General features: G+C 37.5%; 1 protein-coding gene across 1 annotated transcript; it reads left to right on the forward strand.

Annotated features, from left to right (window-relative positions):
- Positions 1-11472: 11472 nt before the first annotated feature.
- On the forward strand, positions 11473-12380 carry LOC106086851 (large ribosomal subunit protein eL32). Its single transcript, XM_013251661.2, has 3 exons — positions 11473-11573; positions 11826-11925; positions 11996-12380. Exons 2-3 carry the CDS (start codon positions 11833-11835, stop codon positions 12305-12307), a joined length of 405 nt encoding a protein of 134 aa, XP_013107115.1. The 5' UTR covers positions 11473-11573; positions 11826-11832; the 3' UTR covers positions 12308-12380.
- The last annotated feature ends 246 nt before the right edge of the window (positions 12381-12626 follow it).

Genomic DNA, 12626 nt, shown 5'->3' on the forward strand with positions numbered 1-12626 from the left:
TCTTCTAATTTTTAATGCAAGGCTTGTTATGCGACTTACAAACCTATAAGCCTTACGTCCTTTCTGCTCAAAATCATGGATGGACCAGGTCGTTAGAGACTGGGTAATCCATATGGTAAGGAATAGGTGGATAAATTGTGAAAGGGTCTTGGAGATGGCATTCGACTAGGCTAGACCTAGGAAGGAAGACGAAGGTGGCCCAAATTAACGCACAATGTTTCCTCAACAAAACAATTTCGATATCTGACAGGGTCATATATTTAGGAGTGATCTTGCACAGGCAATGCATTGGACGTGTCACATTCAGATGCGTACCGAGAAGGCTCACAGATGTTGGGCACTGTGTAGAAGGGTTGTATGCTGGAATTGGGCCTGAATCTGAGGACAGTTCACTCGTTCAACAGGAGCGTTATAAGACCAATACTTACTTACGCTTCAGAAGTTAGGTGGATTGAGATGGAGAAAAAGTCCAACGTAAGGATAATATAACAGGTTCAGAGAACACTGAGGCGGGAGCCCAATGACGTACTTCATCCGGTCAATCGGGTTCGTACTGTCGGCTGCCATTGTTGATTGATTCGTGAGGTGGTGCGGTGATAACGAGAGAACTTCAAGATCGAACATCTTTACGGACAGTAAATTGGCCACTATCCGCATTGTTTGGATGCCGGGTAATAACGGAGTAAGTGGGAATGATGGAGTCAATGATTTGTCAGATGCCAGAGGACAGCCACAATCTCAGTTAAGGGCTTGGGCGGCGAACTCACATGTAACACTATAGAAAAGCGGAATGAAAATTTTTACTGGAATTCGACCGACTCCGACTCTTGAGTCGACTCCGAGCACTTAATTTGTTGAATTAAAAAAAATATTTATATTTCCTAAGCCAATATGCTTTTTTTAACAAAAAAATTAGTTTCCCAAAATTTTATGACCATTTAGCGAAGAAAAGTGGATTTTAATGACTATTTTTGTTTTATTAAGAAACCATCAAATGCTGCAATACTAAAAGATTTCCAGAAATCTAATAACTAATATAGAGAAACATTTATTTTATTTCGAGCTATAAAAAATTGCCGCCTTTAAACAAGCCTATTTTCCCCAAAACATGACCTCAAAGCGGAATATTTTTGTTAACTAGTTTCATTCGTCTCCTTTACACCAATCCAAATTTTTATTAGATTTCTTCTTTCCTAACTCGAGCTAGAATTTTCCAAGATAGTTCTATTCTTAGGTATTTTTCTACCCATTCGTCATAAATGGGTTAAGTAAGTTTAACTATATTCGTCCATCCATTCAACAGATAGCCGAAATCGCGATAGCGTCCGAACGAATGGGGCTATCTGCATGAAATTTTTCATAAATACTTCTTATTGATGTAGATCGTTGGCCGTTGCAAATGGGACATTTTGTACAGATTGACTTTAGTTTATAGTAATAGTCAATTTAAAAATACTCAAAATTCTTGCGTAACACGTTTCTGAGTACGGACTTTCAAACTATTCGAAAACACAGCTTATTCAAAAAACGTATGAAAGTTTTTAATAATATTTTTATATCCTACACCACCGCACTACACCACCCATTAACAAGCATACCGATCGACTCAGAATCACTTTCTGATTCGATTTAGCAAAGTCCGTCTGTCTGTGTGTCTTTCTGTCCATTTTAATCTGTGCACAAATTTATTACGGGCATCTTTTTTAGTCTAGAGACGAAGTCTATTGAAATTGGAAGAAATGGGTTCAGATTTGGATATAGCTCTCGTATGTATGTTCACCCGATTGACTAATACTGCAATAATGTCGTCATTTGTCAAGCGATCCTCGCGAAATCAGGCACGATCCTCCAAATGCATGTGGTTTTGTGTAATGACATACTTTTTTTGTGACTGTTGGAAGTTGTATTGATGGCTTCGAACGCTAGACAACGGCAACAGTTCTCGCTGTTGCTCCGAAGCCATCAATACAACTTCCAACAGATGCACAGTGGAGGTAGTGTAATTGTTGCAGACAAAAAACCTGTCATTACAAGAAAACACATGCATTGGGAAAAGTACAGCTAATAAACAGGGTTGTGGAGCGTGGGTAATGTAATTTTTGTATCATATAGGCGTTTTCGCAATTAATGCGATACAAATGCAACATACCAATGTACGGCCTTGAAGCCATCGCACCTAATATGTTTGAAAAGTCTTCTAACCAAACACGAAACGCGTCCCATAGTGGTTGGTGTGTGTTGCGAGTTACTTTCTAGTATTTAGAGCGCATAAAAAGCCGATTACTGGATTAGGTGTATGTCCATAGTGGCATTGGGAGGATTAATATGTTCACCTATGAAGCTGAATCCGTACGTTTGAAACCTCAGAAAAAAATGTTTGGCGGTGGTTATCACCTTCTTGTGCTGGCGACATTTTTGAGGTAATGCGCTGTTTAAAAACTTGTTCCAAAACATGAGTCGCACTGCGGAACGCGGTTCGAACTTGGCTATGAAAAGGAGGTTTCTTGTAATTGAGATTTAACTTGAATCGGATAGCACTCATAGATATGTGAAAAAAATTCTCTGCTCCCTAGCGAAATGTTCATGGGAAAATTGCATACGCAGAGTGAGAAAACGAAAACATATTTACTAGAAAAGTGGAATTACAAAATTTAATGTTGCAGTGGTAGCAGAATATATCTTGAAGCAATACAGTAAACATAGCATACAAGTGCACGAACCATTCGTCGCTTAACATATCGAGGTAGCAATAAATCAGTGATTAAAGGTGGCGCTTAATCACTTGTTGTCTTAGCCACAACATTATCAATGTATTAATCAAATCTTTCATCTAAAACCCAAGCACTGAATATTGTGTCCCGGCAACGAAGAATAATACTACAAAACAATGGATTAGATACTAAAAAAACCTACCACTGAAAATATAAATGCCATTTTTAAAGTAATTAGCTGATGGCCTAAGTTTTTAATGCTTATTATATACATATCTTGTATTTACTATAAGACTAGTATTAAATAAATAATGCATATTATGGACAAATTATATTTCATCCCTGGCATAAGACGGAGATCACCGTAGCGCAGAGGTTAGCATGTCCGCCTATGACGCTGATCGCCTGAGTGCGAATAATGGCGAGAACACCATTAAAATTTTTCAGCGGTGGTTATCCCCTCCTAATGCTGTCCACATTTGAGAGGTACGATCGCTGCCTTTTAAAAACTTCTCCCCAAAAAACCTTCTCGCCCTAACAGAAGAGAAGGGGGTGTGTCCTTGCTTTTTTCAAAGAAATTGAAATACAAGATCGTTTACTCTGGGTGAAATTATGGAGTGGTTGTAAGTTTATTTGTTGAGCTTATAACTGATTCAGGAGTAGTTCGTCTACCGGCAATTACGATTCTTTCGAACATGAAGTATCCAGCTTTCTTGTTCGATTTATGGATATTGTAATAATGTGCGATTTTTAACAGAGATCTGTTTTATCCTTCCAACGCTGCTGCCACAAGGCCGTCTTGCAATAGAATGGGAATGTCTGTTTCCCATAACAGTTGCCCGTTTCATTTTGATGCATTCTATTAATCTTCCTCTCAATTAAGTTATCAATCTATTACTTGGCCGTACCGGCCAAGTTATTTGCCCCATTATTTCAAAACATCCCTTTTTTGTATGTATTTCTCTAGACGTAACCGTGGCCAAAAATGATGAATTTTATGAGTTTTTTTGATAACAATAGGTTTAGTTGTTGTTGTTGTAGCAGTGTGTTTTACACCGAGACGGCAGCCCTTGCCGATGGAGGATTCCATCGGGTCAATCCGGTACGTACAACCGGCTGCCATGGGATTGCGGTTTAGTGAACCAATATTGCGTAAGAAGGTGACTTCAACTGGGCTTGAATAGATGTTTCCGACTACTGATGTAAAGGTTCAACTTAAGATATTAGAGTGCGACTAAAATAAGATTCATTCGGTTTTTAAGAAGAAAATGTTTGTGAAGCTTTATGATTCAGACAATTGAAACAAGTGCTCTGAGATCAGATTTTACCAATCAATGGCGGCTTATAAAGGCTTTCTTCGATATAGAAGAGATGAGATGAAGAGATGGAATCGTACTAAAAAAGTGAAAAGAAGGATTAAGAGGAATATACATCGCGCTCTATCTGATAGTTGTAGTACTCCTAGTGGTTTGTGGAAAGTCATCAGAAATAATGGAATTCTCAAGACCACTTCCTCAGTTAATACTGTTAATTCAACTGTTTATTGATGAATGAGAACATATAAAAAAATTACCCTAACAAAAGACCATTTTATTGCAATATTACTACAAAACGGACGAACATATATATGGAAGCTATATCTAAATCTGAACCGATTTCGAGGACAGTTCTCAGATATTTTAACAGTCGTCGAGGGAAGCGTTGTACGAAGTTTTGGGAAGATTGGTCAATGCGCTTGCAGTGGCCCTAGGAGTGTACATCGGGCGATATATATATTGGGTTGCCCAAAAAGTAATTGCGGAATTTTTAAAAGAAAGTAAATGCATTTTTAATAAGATTTAGAATGAACTTTAATCAAATATACTTTTTTTACACTTTTTTTCTAAAGCAAGGTAAAAGTAACAGCTGATAACTGACAGAAGAAAGAATGCAATTACAGAGTCACAAGCTGTGAAAAAATTTGTCAACGCCGACTATATGAAAAATCCGTAATTACTTTTTGGACAATAAAATAGAAATATATATATATATATATATATATATATATATATATATATATATATATATATATATATATATATATATATATATATATATATATATATATATATATATATATGTATATGTATATATATATTGGGTTGCCCAAATTTCGAAAGAACCGGTTTACAAATGACCATTTTATTGCAGTATTCGTCTCTCGGATCGGATGAAAACTGCGATCTGTACTTTGTACACAAATTAACATGTACAGACGGACATAGCTAAATCGAATCAGAAAGCGATTCTGAGTCGATCGGTATACTTATCAATGGATCTATCTCTCTTCCTTCTCGGTGTTACAAACAAATTCACTAAGTTATAGTACCCTGTACCACAGTAGTGGTGTAGGGTATAAAAAGGAAGCTTGTTTCTACGTACAATATGCATATAGAGCCAAACATACTTGTCATTGGAATGAATAACAATAATATGCATGGTTACATTCAAGAAATACTTCAACACTCTCTTTTAACATTGCATTTAGAGTGAAACTCCAGCCTTATTTAAACGTAAAACTTTGTAAGAGTACTCATTGTCTTCGAAACACTCTGGCTGCTTCATAAACTGTTAAGTCGCTATTTAGATAAGCTGTCAAGACGTCGACGTGATGTAAAAATAGTTTATGCTCGCCGGCCAATGCAGACAACATACGAATTGTGGTATACCTAACGACTGATGAGAAGGTGTCGCTGCAGTTAATACCATATTGTTTTCTACATCCTTTAGCAACTAGATGGGCTTTCAAGCGGGCAACATTAACCCTCTCATCCTTCTTCACATTGAAAACCCATTAGGTATATTGACCAGTGTCCATGTATTATTTCAAATCAATGCGGAATATTCTTCATGGCGTATTTCCACTTCTTTAACTGTTTGCAGGAATTCACCTCACTTAATGCTTTGGCAACAAGCACATACATTGCCTCTGCAAAAATGATGCTGTTTTGAAAAATACTCGCAAGCTGTAAACTGTCAACCGAATCTTCAAAACCGAAGAAATCCTCATCTGAGCTGGTATCTACAGTCTGATTCTCATTTGGCAGTATTTGTTCATCAGTACTCATTATTTCTTCAAATTGAATCGTGGTTTCGCCATTTGATGTGAGCAACAATTCGGAAATATTCACAGTTGTGTTTACATTAGAGCCATGTATAGAGTTTTGAGAAAATATTACATCGCGTTTCTCTACTATTATCCTCCTTTTCACATCATATTGCCGATATATTTTGGAAGTTAATGGATATTCAACAAATGCAAACTCGTTTTCTTTTGGAGAAAATTTCTTCGACTGTTTTTTGTCCAAAGCAATTGCTGGTGCTCCAAATGTAGGGAAATTCTCAATTCTAGGTTCCCTGCCGCACCACATTTCAATTGGAGTGTCTTTCAATGCCTTAGGAGTGATCGGTTTCGGATATACAACGAAGTATATACAGCTTCAGCCAACAATTCGCTTCGTCTATATTTGCGTGAACAATCATACTGCGAGCCATCTCGACAACCGTATTGGCCCGCTTTGTAACGCCGTTCTGCTGTGGTGAGCTGACGTTGAATTCCATTTGTTTCCAAAAATTTTTAAAACTCCGCATTGACATATTAAACTCCATTGTCACTTCTTACGGCTTTTATATTGCGCTGTTTGATTTTCGACCAAGGATTTAAAAATCTTGAACTTATCGAGCACTTCACTTTTATGTTTCATAAATTAAACATATATGCTTCTGGAGCGACCATCTATGAACGTTACAAAATATCGAGATCCCTCCAGTCTTGCCTAGTTCATAGGGCCGCAGACGTCGGTATGTATTAGATGAAAATTGGCGTGAGGTTATCTTTACCTTTTGGCATGTTTTACCAAAGAGGGTGAGATAATACAAGAGAGGGGTTCTGCTTTGTCTTCCCCGTACCGTAAAATAACATGCGTTAAAGACACAACATTTTCCATGTATTCCAATTGGAATCACATTGAGGGTCGCAACATTTTCGGGTTATTCTGTTTTGATTCGGGCATTCGTTCGAACATTTTTCGTATTTTGCTTTGTTTCTTTGCAACCGAAAGTTGGAATAAAAGTAAAAACGAATTATCGCAAGCAACTCAATCATGTTGTGTCTTTAACTTTTGTCACTGGCCATGCCGTATTTCGCTCTAATGCCAACTCTTTCCCTTTCTCACCCTCTTTGTGTTTTACACTCAGTATCGCTCAGAACATAATGGGATGGTCTTTGTTGAATTTTACCTTAAATCCAAATTCAGTTGATTTTTCTATAGATACTTGGCGAAACAATTAAAGATGGTCTCATTTGAACAACAACCACAAATCATATGGCGCAATCTGCCATATTGTCATCAAGCTGATCGTACTTTTGCCAACACACGCAAGGAAATTTGTGTGCGTGTGTGTTTATACGTGTATACATTAGTAGAGAATATCAAAGAGGGTGAGAAAGGAAAAGAGTTGGCATTAGAGCGAAATACGGCATGGCCAGTGACAAAAGTTAAAGACACAACATGATTGAGTTGCTTGCGATAATTCGTTTTTCCTTTTATTCCAACTTTCGGTTGCAAAGAAACAAAGCAAAATACGAAAAATGTTCGAACGAATGCCCGAATCAAAACAGAATAACCCGAAAATGTTGCGACCCTCAATGTGATTCCAATTGGAATACATGGAAAATGTTGTGTCTTTAACGCATGTTATTTTACGGTACGGGGAAGACAAAGCAGAACCCCTCTCTTGTATTATCTCACCCTCTTTGGAGAATATGCGAGAAAGAAAATAACAACAAAGAGAATGCAAACAAAATCTGTCATCTTAATACCGTCAAATCTGGCCAGCATTTCGTGTGAGAGCACCTTTTTAAATCCGCCTTGCTACTGATATAAAATTTGCAACCATTCCGGGGACATACAAAACATCACGTAGAGTAATAGTTGAATTTCTTGATTTTATATTCACGTCTCCTTTTCCATGTGATTCTATGTACTCGCCACACGCTAACATAATTCGCTCTTTATGTTCAACGAACGATGAAAACATTTGTCTGTTGCAACACATATGAACAGTTGCGCTGCTATCGACACCAAAGAGGGTGAGAAAGGAAAAGAGTTGGCATTAGAGCGAAATACGGCATGGCCAGTGACAAAAGTTAAAGACACAACATGATTGAGTTGCTTGCGATAATTCGTTTTTCCTTTTATTCCAACTTTCGGTTGCAAAGAAACAAAGCAAAATACGAAAAATGTTCGAACGAATGCCCGAATCAAAACAAAATAACCCGAAAATGTTGCGACCCTCAATGTGATTCCAATTGGAATACATGGAAAATGTTGTGTCTTTAACGCATGTTATTTTACGGTACGGGGAAGACAAAGCAGAACCCCTCTCTTGTATTATCTCACCCTCTTTGATCGACACACCAGTCATTTTTATCGAATCCATTTCTGTTACTTGCAGCAAGCATTGCGAATGATCCTTTTTATTCTCTCTTTCCTTTTTCATTGTTTGTCCCGTTTCGGCGTTCTTTCGCAAAATGCACTCTTATATTTTTTGTTGTTGCCACAAATATTGGTATGCTTACCTTTTCTTGTTGATTCGACCGTGCTACAAACGCTTTTCGACTAACAACTGTAGCTTCTTCATTTTGTTGTAGATTCGAAAGCAAAATTATTACGAGTAATGTATCTTTTAATTATATTCCAACCTTTGCCAATTTGTCCGATATTTCCAGAAATGCGTTGATGTATTCTGCCATTGTTGTGTCCGCCATTCTTGGACATTGGCTGAACGTTCGTAGCCTTCCGGGAACGTTCGTACCGCTGGCAAGACTCGCACGGCAGGCAAGGTTAAAGAGGTTGCGTAATGAACGAGCAAGGGTGGAAGAACACTTGCGCAAGAGATGTGTTGATATGCCATCCGGGCCCGGGGATTTATTTTCGTCGAGGTTCTCAGAACCCTTTTAACTCAACAAGTTCGAAAGAAGTAAAAGCGTGCTAAGTTCGGCTTGGCCGGATCTTTGGAACCCACCACCATGGATTCTGCTGTATTTGGCACATTTGTTGGAAGTCGTAGCAGAACACCACATGCAAAATTTTAGCCAAATCGGACAAAAATTGCGGCTTGTAAGGACCCAAAAAGTCAAATCGGCATATCGGTTTATATGGGAGCTATATCAGCTTATAGACTGGTTCGGACAGTCCTTAAAACAGTTGTTAGAAGTCATAACGGAACACCGCATGCAAAATTTCATATGTGCAAAAGCTCAAGCTTCTAGTGTCGTTTCTCTTTTTTCGCTTTGATGTTTCTTTCGTTTTGTTACAGATTATCGTTATTTTCATTTAAAAAAAAGTAATAATATGGAGTATGTGTTTAACGCTGTTGATAATTTCATATCTGGGGCATTTGTTATCCATGTTTTTATCCATTAAGTATTGATGTGTGACAAATGTGTGGCCCATGCGCAGTCGGGAGAACATTCTTAATTTGCATGTTTGTGGGATGAATAGGTGGAACGTTATGTAGATTTATTGAATTATAGTGCTGATGGTGAAAGATTTTATTGTTTTCCATAAGATTTTCAGCCCCCCATTGAACCTAAAGAAATTGATCTCGCCCGGCAAACCAGAGTAGTACTGGTTCAATTAAGATTCACAGATGCAGCCAACTCAACTCCTACAGAGCAAGGATTGATGCCGAACTGCAGGAGGTATGTCCCGATTGTGACCAGGGACCACACGACACCTGTTTAATTGCCTAGCCACATCCACTCGACTCAGACCCAGATCCCTCTGACCTACTCTACTGACCTCCTTTTTACTTCCTTTCAGTAATAGCCTCGTTTTCTCACGACCTGGATCCCCCCCCATAGGATTTTTGCCGTCCTACCGTCCGTTTCGTTGTTCGACAGAGTTCCATGAGCATTTGTCGCCCACGCCCTTAACTCGGACTGCGTCAACCGGAAAGGCTTCGGGTTACCCAAGATTATTGACGGCAGTCCTCTGGCCTTCACCGCCCAATCATCTGCCCTTTCCCTCTGACCTTGTCAGATGTAGAAATCTTCTCATTGAGAAAACGCGGTGCGTTAAATTGGCCCACCCACGTCTTCCTCGTCAACATGCATATATCAGTCTTCTCTGGGTTAACATTGAGAAGATTTAATGGTACTAAGATGTCAGTTCGGTGTTTACATTCATAGCAAACCACACCTTTTTTACATGTTTTCTTTGCATGTGTTTCTCTTTCTCTCATTTTACCTGCCCACATACACACTAATAGAAAGTTAATTCACTTGAGGAGCAAATGCCGTAAATTAAAATGTCAAAGTGGTTTTACAAATAGACTTTGTTTTACAACTTACGTGCTTCAAATGTGTTTTATTTTGTATTTTCATTCTTATAACACTGTTTTGTTGCTTATGTGTGGAATATCGGATCAAATAGACCATTCTCTCAAGATTTTATAAAAATATCACAGCTGTGTTATAAAGCCTTTGATATTTAGATTTACAGAAAAATCAAAACAAAAATAAAATAATTGCACTCAGCTATTCGCATGACCTCAACTTACAAGGGCGTCCTGCTAAATACTAAATATAAACATTCTATTAAGGAACAGGGGATTCTTCTCTCATATCAATGAGTATATTCAGATTAAAGTTTAAGCTAATGATAAGGTGTCTCCTTTTTAATGCCGAATTCGGACGGCGTGTCGTATAGCGACTCCACTTTTTAGAGAAGTTTTAACATGGCAGGATACCTCACAAATATTGCTAGCATTAGTAAAGGCTGGTACTATTGGGTTGCCCAAAAAGTAATTGCGGATTTTTCATATAGTCGGCGTTGACAAATTTTTTCACAGCTTGTGACTCTGTTATTGCATTCTTTCTTCTGTCAGTTATCAGCTGTTGCTTTTAGATTGCTTTAGAAAGAAAGTGTAAAAAGGTATATTTGATTAAAGTTCATTCTAAGTTTTATTAAAACTGCATTTACTGTCTTTTAAAAAATCCGCAATTACTTTTTGGGCAACCCAATATATTCATTTTCCACAGTTGAAAACACATTTTCACGGTTACTTTTTTGAAACACTACAAAAATCTCTATGAAAACATAATACTTTTATAGAGATTTTTCATAAGTAATCAGGGAATGTACTATTGAATGTAATCAGCAAGTGTTTTTTCATTCAAAATCTTATATCTAGAAAAAATAATCACGAAAAAATGTCGCGAAAAACGAACATAGTACCAGCCATAAGGGGATAACTACCGCTGGAAATTTTGCTCATGTTCACGCCGGGATTTGAACCTTGGCATTCGGCGACAAAGCGGACTTGCCAACCTCTGCGCACCGGTGGCCGATACAATGCCTGGCACTATGTTCGTTTTTCATCGTTGAAAAGCCATGTTTTTAGCGATTACTTGTCTGAAACACTATGCTAATAACAATGATAAAATAACAATGATAAAATAACAATGTTATTAAAATTTTGCCATATGTGCAGGCTGCTACTATATTCGCTTTTCGCAATATTTTTAGCCAATTACTCTTTCTAGATAATAGATTTTTAAGCAAAAATTTTCTGATTTCATTCAGCTTGATGGCAAGATGGTTTTTATGTCGTTGTACAAATGACACAACTTGAAAAATAATTCAGTCATGAGTACTAATCCGATACAAATCGTACAGATAATTTTAAAGTGTGAGCATCCCTTGGTCCATGTGTTGCCACCACTGCGAATTGACAGCTTTCAAATTTTCTTTCAGCTGCTGATCTGCGGCTAACTTCATGTTTCTTTCTTTTTGACGTGCTCTTTTAGAAAAAGTGGTGTGTATTTATTTTTAAAATCATGAAATATTAATTGCATCTCTTCGAAAGGGTCCATATGGTGCACAAAATATGTAAAACGAATTGCTGAAAAAATTTATGTATGGAGGATTTGTTAAAATGGAGTTCCAATAAATTAGATGTAGTTACAAAAAGTGTTAGTGTATTTTGCGCACCGAGATGGGATTGCTGGAAGCAATTAATAGTTTGGTGATTAAAATAGAAATTAACCACTAAAATATGCTATTTCAGCTCTGATATGACTATTCGCCCTGCATATAGGCCCAAAATTGTGAAGAAGCGCACTAAGCACTTCATTCGCCACCAATCTGATCGGTATGCCAAATTGTCGGTAAGTAAACAAAAACTAAAAACAGTATGATAAATTATACTCACGTTTAATTCCAATAATTTTTCTTTAGCACAAATGGCGCAAACCAAAGGGTATCGACAACAGAGTACGTCGTCGCTTTAAGGGTCAATATTTGATGCCAAACATTGGTTATGGTTCAAACAAACGTACCCTTCATATGCTCCCAACCGGCTTCAAGAAGTTCCTGGTTCACAATGTTAAAGAGCTAGAAGTTTTAATGATGCAAAACCGTGTGTACTGTGGTGAAATCGCCCATGGCGTTTCTTCGAAGAAGCGCAAGGAAATTGTTGAACGTGCCAAACAATTGTCAATCCGTTTGACAAATCCAAATGGTCGCGTTCGTTCACAAGAAAATGAATAAACGTTCCAAGTTTATTACAATTATTTTGTATTTTATTCTTGAAAGAGGACATGAATATAAAACGTAGACTTAATATTTTCTGTGTTTTAGTTTTTTGATAAATGAAGAAGCCGCAAAATGTCATGAAAAGCGAACTTGTCGGTTGTTTTTTATTTGAGTTTAGTGCGTTTTAGTTTTGCTAGAATCGTAGTGTTTTAGACTTGGCCTCCAGTTTTTATCCGCTTGCACTTCTATTTCAAAGAAAAAATGTCTTCGAGATTAATCAAATTTTCTATTCATTTGCAATTTGATGAAACAAAAACAACAGTGCTGATTCTTA

This window comes from Stomoxys calcitrans, chromosome 2 (assembly GCF_963082655.1).
Source record: "Stomoxys calcitrans chromosome 2, idStoCalc2.1, whole genome shotgun sequence".
Classification (NCBI taxonomy): domain Eukaryota; kingdom Metazoa; phylum Arthropoda; class Insecta; order Diptera; family Muscidae; genus Stomoxys; species Stomoxys calcitrans.